This window comes from Ictalurus furcatus, chromosome 8 (genome assembly GCF_023375685.1).
Source record: "Ictalurus furcatus strain D&B chromosome 8, Billie_1.0, whole genome shotgun sequence".
NCBI classification, from domain to species: Eukaryota; Metazoa; Chordata; class Actinopteri; order Siluriformes; family Ictaluridae; genus Ictalurus; species Ictalurus furcatus.
Genome location: NC_071262.1, coordinates 9076432 through 9093323, shown reverse-complemented (window position 1 = coordinate 9093323; position 16892 = coordinate 9076432). Strand labels below are relative to the sequence as shown.

The following is a 16892-nucleotide window of genomic DNA, read 5'->3' as shown; positions in this document are numbered from 1 at the left end:
AAGTTCAGCATCTGCACTGTTTTGGTGAATTTGATGTCCTAAAGTAGCACTGACTTTATTAATAATATACTTTATTATAGACAGAAAAATAATTTTTTTGTCAAAAACAAAATAAGTTTTGTCTGTTTGCAAGAATTGCAACAAAATCCAATGAGTTTTTCATCAAACCATCCCATATATAGGAACAAGAAACTTATATTCTGAACTCAACATGTTGATAGCAATACAATATTCTGAATTAGATACAGCTTTGTATTAAAGGGAATATCCACAAAGAGTCATAGCATTCTGACTGAGAATACATAATGTAGCTGTCAGCTGTAAAAACAGAAAAAGTTTAGCTGACTATCTGAGGACAAAAGAAATGGCAGAACTGTTCTCAATTTATTCAATATTAAGCAGATATTCTGGTATTGGAATTACACAGGCTCTGCATTATGTTATGTCTCTCTAATAACTGTGTAGTTGCATACAAATGATATGGGAAACTGTAATGTAGATGTATGCTCTGTCATACAAACATAGCACATTATGTAAATATAGATAATGTGTAACAACATCAGGTTTGGTTTGTGTATGTATACAAGTGTATCTTGATGTTTTAAAGTGTATATTTCATATCATTTATGTATATAAATAGATCAGACGGATTAGCACCAATGTGTATTTTCAGAATCAGAAAGAAAGAAAAAAAATAGTAGTTGAGAGAGACCTTGAGTCCTTTTGTAGCTGTCAAAATATTATACTTGCCTGTACAGCTTATGTGTAACTATACAGATATTGCAGACATAAAGTGGGATCAACATGTACAGTATGAGCAAAGAAGGCTGTGAAAAATTGTCTTTATTGTTTAATCTTTTATTTAAAAAAATCACAAAAATACTCTCATGGATATCCCATACTTATACTTAATGGTATAATGATAATAAAACAGTAAAGGAGAACATTATTTGAGATGATTGTTTGTTTGTTTGTTTGTTTGTTTGTTTGTTTGCAATTTAATGCCATGCCAGCTACCATGGCTATTTTCATGGTGGGAAAGGTTTTTTCTAAAGTTTATCTTTGATTTTTTTTTTTTTAAAATCTAAAACTAACTCTGGCCTGACTTCATTAAAAATATTTTCATATGAATCAATCGAGTCCTAGAGGAGTTGATACCATCACAGTCCATTAAAATGTGCCTCAGAGATATTGGATATAAAGGGAATAAAGGATCTTCACTCGTTAACAGAAACTTGCAACTGAGATTATTAAAAATGTTACGTACATCATAGTACATTATTTACCCCTACTCTGCAGAAGTCTAATCAGTCAGTCTATTAACTTTAAGCACTGCATTTTTTTCTATGCTAATCTGGCTTTTCATTCATGGAAATAACTGAGTTTAAATGACCCCTTAAATATGAGGGAGCTCCAGTTCCCATATGCCTTAAGCCTCATTTTAACCCCATCTTCCCATATCCCCTGAATATTTGAGTGGACTTTAAGTCAATATGATATGAAAGAAATCCCCCCCCCCCCCCCCCAATAGATACAGCCCCTAACACGCACGCACACGCCCACACACAAACACACATGCAATGTGGATTTTCGGGTTGACATGTCTGGGTAGAGGGTGGACAGGTGGCTCCAGTCTCCCAGTGAGGGCTGAGAGTAGCGGTGGCTTTAAAGCTGTCCTGTCTAAAATAATACAGCTGCTATATCACATAAAAACAAGCCGCTCTGGAAGCGCCAAACAGTCAAAACAGCATAGCAAAGGAATTCAATTCCAACCCTCTATATGCATGCCACATCAAATGTCTTGCTTTTAGTGTTCAGGCCTGAAGGGTAAACTAGCCAAAGTCACATTTTTAAAAAATGCTTGCACTTTCTTTTGTTCTTTCTCTAAGCAAACTACCTCACAACATGAAGTGCAATAAGTCAAAGGTTCCACTGTCACTTTAGTAGCTGTGTTTGTAACCTTATGTGCTTAAAAGCGGAGACAACCCACTGAGACAAACCAGGACAAGGAGAGGGAGGATGTTTATGGAAACATGGTCCTTTTGAAATGGTGTGGAGCAGGTGATTGACAGAAGAGAAACTGGTATGGTGTGCTCAGGGGCAGAGAAAAAAAAGAAAGAAGAAACTTTTTTTTTTTTTTTTGCAATATCATTGAATTAAATCAATGTAAGAATGTGCAGCTCATTCATTTCACTGGGTTAAGTTTCCCATTAGCCATGCATGTTATTTTTCACTCACCAAATAATGGACAATACCTGTAAAAGATTGTATTGTTTACCATCTTTATCTGTAGGGACACAACCAGTTACCTTCTCATGCAATCAGTATCTGACCTTTCTAAGAGGTTTATCAATACTGGTGCAAAGGTGCTTGGTTCAAAATCCCTATGGGTGTAGAATGCACTGTAAGCATACTATAGTAAAGTTTCTATTTATGTCAATCAATACATGTGTTTGACAAACAGGCATTTAGCTTAGCCCCTGGACATGCAGAGAAAATCACCACTGGCATTTATAGTTGCTTTAGACTTTAGTCCAAGACCGGCAAATAATGTATAATTTAATTCAATAGCATATTTAGTTCTCCTACAAAGTATGCATAACAATGAATCTACATACTGCACCTTTATGTACTATATACAAGTCCCAATATGATCTACTAAAAATGCTTAAAAATGCTGGGGTTGCAGGACTCACAGTGAGAAGTATTTCACTTTTCCCCCCTGAGGCTTCCCACCTTTTGCACAGCTCTCTGATCAGCACTGCAGTGCCTCAGGTCTTTCTTCATTCACTGCGAGAGAGAGCCAATAGGCTCTGACAGGAACAGGCGAGCCAGCAGGTCTTTCATCTGAAAAAGGCCCTCATTAGAGAGAGAGAGGAGTATACAAGAGTATCAGCACCTACCCTCCATCCTGCCTAACTCAGTCATCTCTCTCTCTCTCTCTCTCTCTCTCTCTCTCTCTCTCTCTCACACACACACACACACACACACACACACACACACACACACACACACACACACACACACATATGCACACATGGTCAGAAAACGCCACTAGCAACTACATGAGCTCTTCTGATGACTAACACTGCATTTGAGTCACCGGGGAGTTTGATTCTTCAAAATCAAACATGCCACACTCTCAATCAATTTCTCAGAGTGGACAGTCCACTAATGATGTGAGCATGTTGACAGGTGAGTGGGCATGCTTACACAGCTGGATAACAAGGTTTGGGTTATTAGCAAAGCTTTCAGTCATGTATGAAAAAGCAGTCATATGGATTAATGGGCCTTTTGATTAATACATCCAGTGCACTGAGTGTTGGCAAGCTCTAATGCTGACCAAATCACAGTCTGCAGGTAATCACTGTTTAATGACTTCAGTGTAATGCTCCTGAGAATGAACCCTGGGAGTGAATTGGAAAAGCAATAAACAGTATCGGTTCCTTGTGAATGTGCTCTTATGTACTTTCCTCCTAACAGTGCATTAATGTTCTGCATTACAGTACAGCTGCCTACTGCTTTGACTACATCAGCTTTGAAAGCACAGGCCTGAGATGTGCCGCGGAGGAAGATGAAAGGAGTTAGGGAATGGTTAGCGCTTCTCTTTTCCCTGTCTAAGCCAAGACAACAAAAGCCCCATTGTGTGTGCTTGTCAGGTACATTATACCAGTGCTGCAAGCTTGGACCAACCACAAACAATGCATTAAAAAAAGACTTGTCTTACACTGTGCATCCTGCAATCATGGAAAATATAATTAAATTTATGCACACATTAGATTGAGGATGTAGAGATATTAAAGCACAGGAATGATCACATATAGTGTTTAACAGTTTAGTTTTGTTTTTCATGCTTCATGCTTTGCTTTAATTCACCATAGCAGGAGAAACATCAAAGCAACTAAAAAGCTAAAGCCTTCTTTTTACCTTTAGATGTACAGTAAGTACTCCTCGCAGTTCCAAATAGGTCATTGTGAAGTTCCCACAAATAAAGTCCATTTCACACAGACACATCTGGGCCAATTAGAGCTATTTTAAGCAAAAGTTCACATAAAAGATCAGAGCCTAGTGAAGAAGGATTATGCTTAATTTTTCCTAATACACCTAAGCTTTTCATGCGCTAGTGCTCTTTTGATTGCTAAGAAGCAGAGTTTGCCATTTTTGGCTGTTAGAGGAGAGGCAATGAGAGAGAAACAGAGAGAGAGAGAGAGAGAGAGAGAAAGAGATGAATAGGTTTTGGTGGGTTGGTAATTAATGTGTACTGTGTCTCTGCAGCCTGTTACCTGGCATGGTGATCACTCACATTGTTGCGCTCCAATCTTCATCATCCTCAATATTAATAGTCCTCATTATATGAAAATTAGTTTCACTGCTGAATCATTGGGGGCTGGGAGATGGAGGGTGGGGGTGGTGGCGATAATATTTTAATCAACGTATTAAACATAATGCATGTCAGATAAGGAATGAGCATGGCAATAATACTGCAATGCAAAGCAGCAGAGCATGCACATTAATAGCCAATGCTGCATTTTCTCTTTCTATCTCTCTCTTTGGAATAACAGAATTGTTAGTGGCTCCTTCAAAGTCACAATTGTAAATGATTTAAGAAGGAAGTGTAATTGTTTTCTTATTGTTTTATATATATTTGAAATATGTAAGATGCTTTAAACGGCATCCCTAGAGAAAGCCATTAGTGTAATGTTGGCGATAATATCTGCATCTGTCTCTTATGGAAATTAAGCATTACCTCACTGTAAATGTAGCATACATCTCCTCATTTTAATTTTAACAGCTCCAGAAGACATGGCCGCATGCAACCGTATTAAAACTCAGTGGAAAACCAGCGGCATAACCACAACTGGCTGGGCAGCAAAGCTGTTACTTTTTCATTGTTTAATGAATTAAGTTGGCAGCTGTGCTTGGACGTTCATCGAGGTGGCAGGACTGGTTGATTGGGACGATTCACTGTTCTGTCTCATTACACTTTTGTGCTCTCTGCCTCACAATGATATGCAACCAGTATGTGTGTGTTGTATATTTATTCATTTTATTGGCATTATTTGCTTCATGAGAAGAAACAGCAGTTCAACCCTATTATCAGATATACAGCATACAAAAAGAAAGCCTACTGCAGTTATCACAGGAGCTCACATGCAATTATAAGAAGCACATTTTCATTACCTAAAAGATAATAAAAAACAAGACAGGGGACTATCATTACATATCATTTATCTGCTTTCTGTATTATATTCAGCACATAAACCGAGACGTACAGTATTGTGCAAAGGTTATAGGCACATGCAAAGAAATGCTGTAGAGCAAAGATGCCTTCAAAATAATTCAATTAAATGTTTTTACATTTAAATAAAAATACTGTAAAGAGCAGTAAACAGTAGTAAATGAAACAAAGTCAATATTTGGTGTTCCAAAAAAAATAAATAATTTTGTGCTAGAAAAGTAATATTTGGGAATCTAAAATGTTTTTTGTACTCAATTTCACATTAAAGACAAAAAGGCATGGCGGCTAAGAGGATTAACGGGTATATATATATATATATATATATATATATATATATATATATATATATATATATATATATATATATGTGTGTGTGTGTGTGTGTGTGTGTGTGTGTGTGTGTGTGTGTGTGTGTCTATATATATATATATATATATATATATATATATATATATATATATATATATATATATATATATATACTGTTCTGGGCACCAATATCCTCCATATTAGCTTGGCTTCATTTATATTTTACTTTAAAGAGATTGCAAGCTACTGTGCAAATCATGTGGAAAGCTTACAAAAGAGGATTTACATATACATTTATATGTTTGTATTACTAGTCATACAATCATAGCTACAAAAAAGAATGTAATTAACAAACAATATTACCATGTAAATATGCAGAAAATAAGCATTAAGCAAATTTTGTCAAAAGCATTAAATTGGGCTACTCAAGATGTATTTATTACATTTCACTCTTATTCAAATTGTGTTGTGGAGCATGGTTGGAATATTTTTTCAGTGACTGTTGTGAAATTCATCCTCCTGTTTGCAACTAACTGGAACGTTCTGGTATCATCTCGGTGGACCTGAAGTCTGCCAGAAAGCAGGCGAAGGGAAGCTGCCCTTTCCAGATCAGATGTCTGAATGCCATTGCGCGATGCAATTTGGTGCCAAGAATCTATAGCAATCCATCATATTAAATCAGTTTAGCATGATGATTAAATTAGTGCATATGTTCAGGCTCGCATTGCCAGTCTCTTCAATCTAATAGTTATTAAATGCCCCCACATGGTTAGGCACTGAGCTGGGACTTTAGATAGAAAAGAGCAGACCAGAGATTACATATGGCTGACAGTGGAATATTTTGTTTTCCTTCCCAAGTCAAACCAATAATCATCATGACAGTGACAATCAATAAAATAACAAGCATGGCAAAGATGGATGTTTATCCATAATGTTGAATAAATCATCTAGAAATTGTGGTGTTTCAGGAAGCTCAAACATCCCTGGGCTTGTAATGAAGGTAGGTGGTATGTGACACATTTCATTTAATTTAATGTAATATAACTTTTACTGAGAGTCACATCTCAGTAAATCAAATGAGCAAATCTTATTAAATCATGTAATAACATTCATTAAGCATTTGGTGGTGGACCAAATGTTGTTTTTGTTCTATTGCTCAAACACAAATGTGGAGTAGATATAGACATAAGAAACCTTCCAGATACTGACTATAATGATAAAGCTGCGTAGACATTGCAAACTTTATGGGGTTGATAAATCATCTCTCAAAAATGCAACATGATTAAGGACTACTCCACATGCAGAAGGCAGACCATGTGCTTGCCAAATGCTAGCATTACACCAACATTGATGAGCATAACAATATAGCTCATTAAAAGTAAAAGTTTGCCTTGGTCAGCAACCTCCCACATAATCACCGTCAGCTCGAACCACTAAATCAATTTGCAGCAATAGCCTCCTCACTGGTGCCATAGATCTTTCAGCATGTAATGTAATTCTGCCATCCAGTAGGCATGAGCTTTCTCCAGACAGGGGAAGAATTAGCTCTGTTTAATGAATGGGTATTAATCCCTCCAAGTCACAACAAAATTAAGTAATAATGTGGTCATTAATATTTCAACCTCAAAGTCAAGAGAACAGAAAAGGTTGTACAGAGCCATAGCCAGGACTTTCCATCATTAGTAATGCTGGACATGAAAGAGAGAGAGAGAGAGAGAGAGAGAGAGAGAGAGAGAGAGAGAGAGCACTTACAAAACCTAAAACTAACAGGAGTTAGTTGATTGACAGAGCTGAGATTGACTTACTGGATTCTTCTACGTGTATAATGCTTTATTTTGTGCTTTATTTCGCTTTCTACATGTGTGCTAAATGGACTACACTAACAATAATGCACAAATTTAGCCATATGAATCACTGAGAAGGCCATTTTTTCCACTGACAAAGTTGTTCACTAGGTCATTTCAACTGAAGAAAGACAAACAATTAGTCTAATAAGGCTAACAAGGTTGATGCTGTTCATATATGCAACCATTAAACTGAAAATACATAACTGCATAAATATTCAAAGGTCATATTGAATAACCAAGGTCTTGCTTCATTCACCCTGCAAACTAAATGTGTGCTTGGCAAGGGCAAAAGTTCAGCTTAAGTAGTTCTCCTGAGCAAAGAAAAGCTACTAAGCCAAGTGCAAACATACACAAAGCACATCTTCTTTATTAGTTTCCACTTGGTTAAACACAGAGGTATGGCATTCTATTGAATTCCCCTTTAAACAGACTTAATCCTCTGAGCTGGATGGGCTTCAAAAAGCTCTCTTTCACTTTTAATTAGAAATACAGTGCCTGTTGTGGTAGCGATGCTCTGGGAGCCTCATGTTCACATTCCTGAGAAGTATAATTCATCATGATAGAAGAAGGTCCTGTGGGCTGAAGGTAGTTTTAGCTTTCGCTGGAGTTTGCAACACTATTATCGACATACACACTACTCGAGACCCATAGAGAGCATCACTAGGAAGAGCAATAGTGATAAAGTTGTCATTACATAGCCATCATCTCATCAATACAAAAGAGGTTTTCCTCTCACTTTGTCCAATTATCAGATCTTTTATCAATCATACAAATTAAACTGAGTCTACAACAGGAAGCAGAGTTATACACGGTCTATTGTTTAGTGATGTCCCCCATTAGGTGTTAAATTTCCTGTATAAATGAGCAGAAAAACTGTGTGTGTGTGTGTGTGTGTGTGTGTGTGTGTGCGCGCGCGCGCGTGTGTGTGTGTGTGTGTTGTTTTGGTCTTACACATCTCTTATTATGTAAATTATTGCCTTCCAGGATGCCCAATGACATCATCCCTGTAATGTTATACTCAGCTCACGCAGACCCCTAGTGGCGCAATGATGCCACTACAGAAACGCTGCATTATTTCTGTTACATAGGCTTCAGTGAGGATGAAAATAAGAAAGGCCACCGTTTGAAATGCATTAATCATCCATCACAGCATGAATTATAATGTATCTACTGTATAATGCACGTGCTAGAGAGATGGAGCCATATGCACAGAGAGAGAAAGGCTAAAGAGCATGCACATTTTTATTGTGCATGTATAGTGTTCAGCTGGCCCGCACCTGTGCCTGTGCCCCCTGTATCCCACCCACTTTTGGTGTGTTAAACAAAGCACAATAATGCAAAGCAGTCTTTTGTTTACTCGCAGATGACTTAATCTAGCCAGACCCTTATTACAAGTTTCTCTGTGGCTCCAGGATTTGGGCCAGGAGCTCTTTGGAGAGAGAGTGAGTGTGTGTGTGTGTGTGTGTGTGTGTGTGTGTGTGAGAGAGAGAGAGAGAGAGAGAGAGAGAGATCTGGCTCCTGTGCAGTTCAGTATGCACGCAATGAGCCAGGAGCTTGTAGAACAAAAGCTTTCCAGCACCACAGCCCTTCACTGAGAGCCAAGTACACAGCGGGCACACCGTCAAAAAAAAAAAAAGGAAAAAAAATAATAAAGAAAGAAGAACCGCGGGACCTGAGCAAATCTACTGACATCTAAGCTTAGGCCATTTAACTCCAAATGATACACCAGCTCGAGGCTCGGTTAAGTGCTGTGCTGCAAAAAAAAAAAAAAAAAAAAAAATGTAGTGTGTGTGGACAAGCATCAAGAATCACTAACAGGTGTATGAGTTCTACCCCTAATACCATGATTGCAGCTACAATGAATGCTTTCTTTTCGACAGCTGGCATGCCCTAATACGCCTATACATGAATTTAGAGATGTGCATTCACGTTTGTTGAAAGAGGAGTTTTAGGGTTTATTACATATTTGTTGCATGGAGTGAACTGCTGTGCGCAGGTGCGTGCGATGGCCGCGCGCTCAAAGAACAAAGAGCCGCCAGTTCACGCAAAAAAGCGTGCAATCGCAATGGGTTTAGTGTTTAATGCTAGTGTTTTATATGACACATTTGTGCAAAATATCTCGTCCTCGTTCGCATTTAGCTGTAGGGAAGACGGGGTGCTGGTGGCAGTAGTTAAAAACAAGGCATGCGTGTGAGGCAGGCAGGGACGCAGGAAGGGAGGGTGGGAGGGAGAGAGGGAGAGAGGGAGGGGTCGTGGATCGCGATAGAATGATATTTTCTCGAAAAAAAAGAATAATTATGCAGTTGTGTAACGTTTCAAACGCAATTGTGCATAATCTGCGAGTTGCTATTTTATATACCTTTTAGTGTTTTGATTAAGCAGGGCAGGGACACTGGAGCTAACACACGTTTTATGACGGCTTTACATCGTAAAGTTGCAAAGTTGCGGTACTGCTGTTTGTTTTTGTTTAGTTTTTTTTCTTGCAGAGTCGTTTCCCTTTTAAGCTCCTGAGATCGTGCTGAAGAAAACACGCTGTTGATCTGCTCCCAAACTCGAAGCGCAAAGAGCCCCGCCCCTCTCTCTCCGCTCCTTCTCCAGGCTTATAACCAGCAGCCTCGCGCGCAGCCCGAAATACCCAAGACAAGCTCTGGACCTGACTACATCTGTTAGCTACTTGCCGTTTCAATTGGGACGGAATATTTATTATCCGTTTTATCCTGCACAGAGAGGCGCCGCAGCGCCGCTCGGGAGTCAGGGGAAAAGCGAGATGGATTTTTTAAACCACAGCTACTTAAGCGCGCGCACGTCCTACGACTACACGTTCAACTTCTGGAACGACTATCTGGGCCTGTCCACGCTGGTGACGCAGAGCAGCAAGCGCGGTCCCGGCGGCGGAGCGAGCCCCAACTCCATCACGGAGTCTCTGAAAGCCACACTGGGCCTGGATGACTCTGCGCCGTGCCCGTGCGCTGCGCACTTGGACTACTGCTGCTGCTCTTCCTCGTGCTGCTCCTCTTCCTCGTCGTGCGGCTGCTGCTGCCCTCCCGCAAGCCCGCCGCCGCCTTCCCTGCTTGAGCTCAAGGAGCGCTTCTCGGCGCTCGGGCCGTTCCGTAGCCACGGCGCAGGGATTGTAGGGCATGAGCGCGATGCGGGCTTTGGAGGAGGAGGAGGTGGAGGAGGAGGCGGAGGTGGAAGTTTCGCGGCTTTCGAGCTGTTCGGCGCGGATAGGAAGGTGCGCAAGACGGCGGCGGCGCGCGCCAAGCAGGAGCCCAAGATCTGCGTGTTCTGTCGGAATAACGGCGCGCCTGAAGAGGTATACGGCTCGCACGTGCTGAAGGCGCCCGACGGCCGCGTGGTGTGCCCGATCCTGCGCGCATACACGTGCCCGCTGTGCAGCGCCAACGGCGACAACGCACACACCATCAAGTACTGTCCGCTCTCCAAGGAGCAGCCCGCGCCCCGAGCGCTCAAAGGAGGCCGGGCTGTGGGCGGTAAGCGCGTCAAAATCTTCTAAAAGAAAAAAGAAAGAAAGAAAGAAAGAAAAGCACCGATCTACACGCGCTCAGTAAATAATCACCTACATTTATTGCACTGAACCTTTTTTTCCAGTTGACTGTTCCAATCGCGGCTTTCCGAGTCTTAACTTGCTAGACTGTAGGATTTATTAAACAAATAAGATATCAATGTTTTTTTCTGTTTAAAAAAATCCTTTATATTTTTATAGATGCTTTATTTCCATAGTTTATTGTATACATAAAAAAAGATCTCTTTTCCACATTTTTGTCTTAGATGTTTATTAGTTCATATTCAGTCACGTTTATATGAATAAAAGATGCTTTTTTTGTTGTTTGTTTAAATGGGCAAAAGTCATGAATTTTAGCATACACATCAGAGCAAATAAGTATTTTCTTTACTGTAAGCTAAGCTTACACATTGTGTTGTCTTTTAAACCAAAGTTAAGTTTGCCATCTTGAGAATGTTTCATTTCCAATCTGCTGAGGTTTCCTCTTTGAGTTTGGTTTGGTTTATTTAGCCCATTCCTTTCTTCCTAAGGGCCACCACACACTTTCCTTCCCTCCCAGGCTGACATTTGATATGGGTGAGGAAGAAAAAAAAAACACCAAGCTCAGAAACACAATGGGGTCTCTGTTGGATGTTACATGGTCTTAGCATAACCTCATAATGAGTAGATGCCCAGCCAAACTGGCCTGTTATGAGCCCTACTGACAGAGATGGGTGTGGGTTAGTCTTTCAGCCAGACCCCTTTTGAGATGTCTTCATTAGGCCAATACAAGGTGCCCTGCTAATGTTTACACCCCAAAGAAGGGGAACACACAGACACACACACACACACACACACTGGAGAATGTGTCTTGAGGGGACCTGTCTGGCGCCGAAGCTGCCCCTGTGCACCAGGCTTTCACACTTGACCTTTTTACCCTGAAAACCATCACAGGCGAGCTGTAGAGAAAACAACGGGTGAGTTATAAAATAGTGCAGTCTGATAACTCTCCAAGAGCCAGTGGTGGAACAGAACGGAATGAATGTTCTTAATAAAAAAAAAAAAAAATTTTTTTTTTTTTTTTTTTGGTAAAACAATGCATTTGCCCCCTTTTTTGCATTCTGTAAAAAAAAAAAAAAAAAAAAAAGGATTCCAAAAGAATGATGCAAAAATGTTGTGAATGTACAATTTAAACATGCAGGACTGCACATGGTCTGACCATTCGTTTACCAAAGGAATTCAATTGTAATGAAGTAAGGAACATAGATTTGCTGTAATGTAAATAAAATAAAAAAAAAGTTGAGTCATGTCTATTCAGTATTTTAACATTTAAAAGTGACTTTAGAGGGTGCTACCTCAACAATATTTTGTACTTACATGTAAAATGTCAATAGCAGTTTATTAATATAGCGCTGCCATTTATAATAAGGGTTTTTAATAGTATTTTTGATCTTTGTATAACATAATTGTATTTTTCTTTCATTGCATTCCAATAAGCTCTTAGCATTGTTTGCCAATAAGTGATGGCTGATTACGATATAATGACAAAATATCTCACTATTTTTCAGTTGTTCAATGTTACAGTCTTGATGAGTGAAAGATAAAATGGAATATGTTGAAAAATGTAGACAATTTGCCACTTTTAACTGAGGTTTGTAATTAAATTAAAAGAGGACTAAAAAGAAACACTGTTGGATTTTGTTATTTATATTTTGTCACAATTTTCCTGTTAGCAGCTGTGCACAGTTAAAAGAAATGAATTTGGTAGAGAAATAAACTCCTTGTCAAATGTATTACTCCATGCAGTCAACGTGTCCTACATATTTTGAGTGCTGTTTAGAGCAGAACACTGCAGTTGTCTGTTGAGGTTTTTTTTAGTCACTGTCACTGCCTACCTTTCTCCTAATGGGTTTCTTTAAGTAAACAGACATGGCCAAACACACACAGCCCAGTGTAGGCTGCTCGACTGATCTAATGTGATGCAGTCTCACAGTTTCAGCTCAGAGTCAGAGAAAGAAAGAGAGAGAGAGAGGCCTCAAGGTTAAGAAAAGCTGCCTACAGAGCAAGTGGTGCTGGTTCTATTTTCGCAGTGTGATTTTATAAACTCGAATGTCTAACTTTACTCCCCCCAGGAGAATGAGATTAGCTGGCAGATCATAACTTCTGCACACTTCAGAATAGAGGAAGTAAAGAGGGCAAAGGGCAGTGTTCTGTTTTCTCTCTTTTGCTTTCTTTCAGTAGGTCCCATCACACCTTCAGGCCTGTTCACCCCTTTCCCCCTCATGTCACACACAAATGTGCAACACCATACACACAGCTGAGACACTTCATTAAAAATGGATGGATACTAAGTACAGCATGGATTTTTATTACAGTGGACAGTAGCCTGGTGTGTTTTGGTGTGTGCGTGCATGCACACTCTCACACACACACTCACACACACTCACACACACTCACACACACACACACACACACACACACACATACACAATGAGAGATACTGCTGCCTCTCCTGTCACTACAACTACATATTCGGTGACACAATCGCACACTGATCTTAGCACCCAGGACATTGAAGAAGAAGCATTTATCTGCTAAATATACATTACAGTGAAATTCCTCTCTTCAAATATCCCAGTTTGTTAGGAAGCTGGGGTCAGAGATTATATAGAGTCGCTGGAGCAGAGAAGGTTAAGGGCCTTCCTCAAGGGCCCAAGAGTGGTAGTACTAGCATTTGAACCCCATATGTAGTTCTTTCTGAACTGTTACCACAAAGTTGGAAGCATAGAATTTCTTAGAATGTCTTTATATTCTGTAGCATTAAGGTTTCCCTTTACTGGAACAAAGCGGTCCAAACCTGTTCCAGCATGCTAATGCTTCTGTGCACAAAATGAGGTCCATAATGACCTGGTTTGCCAAGGTTGGAGTGGATGAACTTGAGTGGCCTGCACAGATCCCTGACCTCAACCCCAATGAACATCTTAAGTGCGTTTCACACGGAGCACGATTAAGCAACGCGAATGTATGACGTGATGACGCTCTTGAATACAAACTATAGATCTCTATGGAAGTATTCACACCGGGCACGATCAGTTGTGACATGACAAAGCGAGATTTATTTTCCGTCCAGTGTGTCGATTCTCTCCCCGGCGTGCCATGATGATATAGGCTGTCCAATTAGATTTGAGCTTTAGATCACGTGCCCAGAGCCACTGCTGTTGCACAAAAGGGCGAGATAGGTGACGCTATAGCACTGAAAGCTGTTTTGAAACTAGTGTAAACACCAAAGAAAAGTGCTCTGTAAGAGAGAAGAGAATGGATGCTGAGTTCTTTTTATCATTGGTGTCTGAGAACAAAGAACTTTTTGATAAAAGTCACAGCAAAATCCATTTTTAAATTCCTTTTCTATCTTTTTCTGTGCTTCATAACAGTTTGTGTGCCTTGTGGTGCTATGCGCCAACATTAAAGTGATTCTTCTTCTCAGTGATCAAAGCCGATCAGCTGAATAGTGGGTTGCGCCACCTATCGTGCAGACGTGAATTAGCCAAAAGCGAGCAATCATTTTGCGTTCGGTGTGAAAGCATCATACGTCTTTGATTCGCTTCTTATTATCGCGTCGTGTGAAAGGACCTTTAGGGATAAATTGGAACTGCACACCAGACCTCCTCACCTGACATCAGTGCCTGACCTCAGTAATGCTCTTATGGTTGAATGAGCACAAATCTCCACAGCCATGTTCCAAAAATATAGAAAGCCTTCCAAGAAGAGTGGAGGTTATTAGAACAGCAAATGGGGACTAAATCTGGAATGGGATGTTCAACAAGCACATTTCGGTGTGATTTGTCCACACACTTTTGGCCATATAGTGAACTTTCCACCACTTTTACACAAACAAAATAAATGTAGTTCAATATAAAATATATTGTCAGTCTGAACAACTGCCAGGCTACATAAGATGAGAAAACATAGACTGAACTAGCTAACTATCACTAACAAATTACTGCTGGCTCGGCTACAGCTTTAGTGTTTCCTTTTTCTATCCATGCTAGGTCTAAAACTTGAGGTAAAAACCTGGCTTTGTCTTACAGGTGCTTAGCTCAGAAAACATAGTACTGTACAGTCTGCTACAGCTACATTATGTGATTATAGGCTGTTATCTAGTCATGTTCAATGCAGGAGGACCAAAAAATAATGATTTTGTCCACCAAAAACAAATACACTATATTAAAAATTTTAAACTATCATCATGCATCACATCTATGCATATGTTAAATATTGTAAATTATGTATTGCACGTTGAACTATATTACTGCATTTGCAGTAGTACCAGATGACATTTTACATTAATTTTCATTACATTTTGAATAATAATGAGCGTTTTAGAAGTTTTCAGATTAGAAAAATACTGCCGTCATTCAGTCATACATGGGTGGAGATGAGTGGTTCTTTCTCATATTTAGCTTGACAATGTAATGTGTGAATGCTGTGTATATTCTTGGTCTGCGTATAAGTTTTCCTCTGCTGTTAGTTATGTTTTATCTGACATTTGGCTGCATTTCAGCATGGCCCATTAAAATAGATACTGCAGTTCACTTTGCCTTAACCCCATTTACATACATGAGGTCTCCAAAGGCCCTCTTCTCCAATGCAAACCAGGAACATAGTAATGTAGATTATATTTATCTGAAGCACATTTAGCATTTATGGGGAATATCCTGGGCCCAGGGACTGAATTGAACTGCATCTTAAAGCTCTAACAAAAGCATACAGACAATACAGATCAGACTTTTGTTTCCCATTACACAGTAATATTATGTTGTTGAAAAAGATTACACAGTAATATTATGTTATTGAAAAAGATGAGCTCAATAAAACTTCAAAAACGCACCACAAAGCATTAGCAGAAACTGTATGTAAACTTAATTCAGATAAATTTCTATTTCATTGTCCAGGGACCATTATCTGACTTTGTATGCATTAACTTCACAGTTTTCCCTGACATAGGGCTCTGATGGATTTTGGCTGCAGTTCAATTTGAACATAATATCCTCCGATGTGTGAAGCAGCCGCCAATTGAAATAAAGAAGCACTTTAGAACTCACATCTCATCTAAACCTTATTACTTCATTCAGTATGCTTTATATCACAGGTGTCAAATTACAGCTACGAGGGTGATAACATTGCACAGTAGAGATTTCACTTCTGTAACCTACGTGATCTGACTCAAGAAAGCCTTGAAAATTAGGTGAATTGATTGAGATACTAGGCTGTGAGGGTCTGTGGTCCTTCAGGACTGGACTGTAATACATTTGTTCAGTATGGCACTGAGGTTGCTAATTGTTTTCATCAGATCATTACAAAAAAAAGAGCAGTAATAAGGTAGACACTGTCTGAGCAATGATGATGGACTTGCTAAACCTCCAGTGAGCTGGGAATTTGCTTCTCGTGGACAGTGGAAATGGCTAAGAAAATCTCAAGGGTAAAATTGGCTTGCAGCCAAGCATGAAACCCATTCTAGAGCACTGATATGGAGAATCTCCTCTCCATGAATACTTCAGTCCTGGCCTATGAGGACATATGAACATGAAGCAAGGTATGGCTATGGATGTGAATTTATGCTATTTTGATCATCGCCATTGAATAATTTAACACAAGCATTGTTTTAGGCATGCACAAGGAAACATACAATTTTCAGTTCTAGGATTATGTTTGATAAATGGCTTTCTAAGGCGACTAAATAAATAGATAGTGCTGTGCATTAAGCAGGAAATAATCCAGAATAGGGCATGCTGTTATAGGAAAATAGCTGTGGTGTGATGCAGTCTGACATGAAGTGGAGTTACTGTTACCATCCTGATGTTCCATCCATCCATCCATCCATTTTCTGTACCGCTCGGGAGCCTGGAGTCTTTCCAAGGGAACTTGGACCACGAGGCAGGGGGAAACCCTGGATGGGGTGCCAACCTATGGCAGGGCACAATCACACACACTATGA

At 39.7% G+C, this 16892-nt stretch overlaps 1 protein-coding gene across 1 annotated transcript; it reads left to right on the top strand.

Moving 5' to 3' along the window:
• Nucleotides 1-9967: 9967 nt before the first annotated feature.
• On the top strand, nt 9968-11291 carry nanos1 (nanos homolog 1). The gene has a single exon (XM_053631651.1). It carries the CDS (start codon nt 10163-10165, stop codon nt 10907-10909), a length of 747 nt encoding a protein of 248 aa, XP_053487626.1. The 5' UTR covers nt 9968-10162; the 3' UTR covers nt 10910-11291.
• The last annotated feature ends 5601 nt before the right edge of the window (nt 11292-16892 follow it).

Bases quoted from the DNA above. Each gene is read 5' to 3' on its own strand.
- nanos1 (XM_053631651.1), top strand. From the start codon at position 10,163: ATGGATTTTTTAAACCACAGCTACTTAAGCGCGCGCACGTCCTACGAC.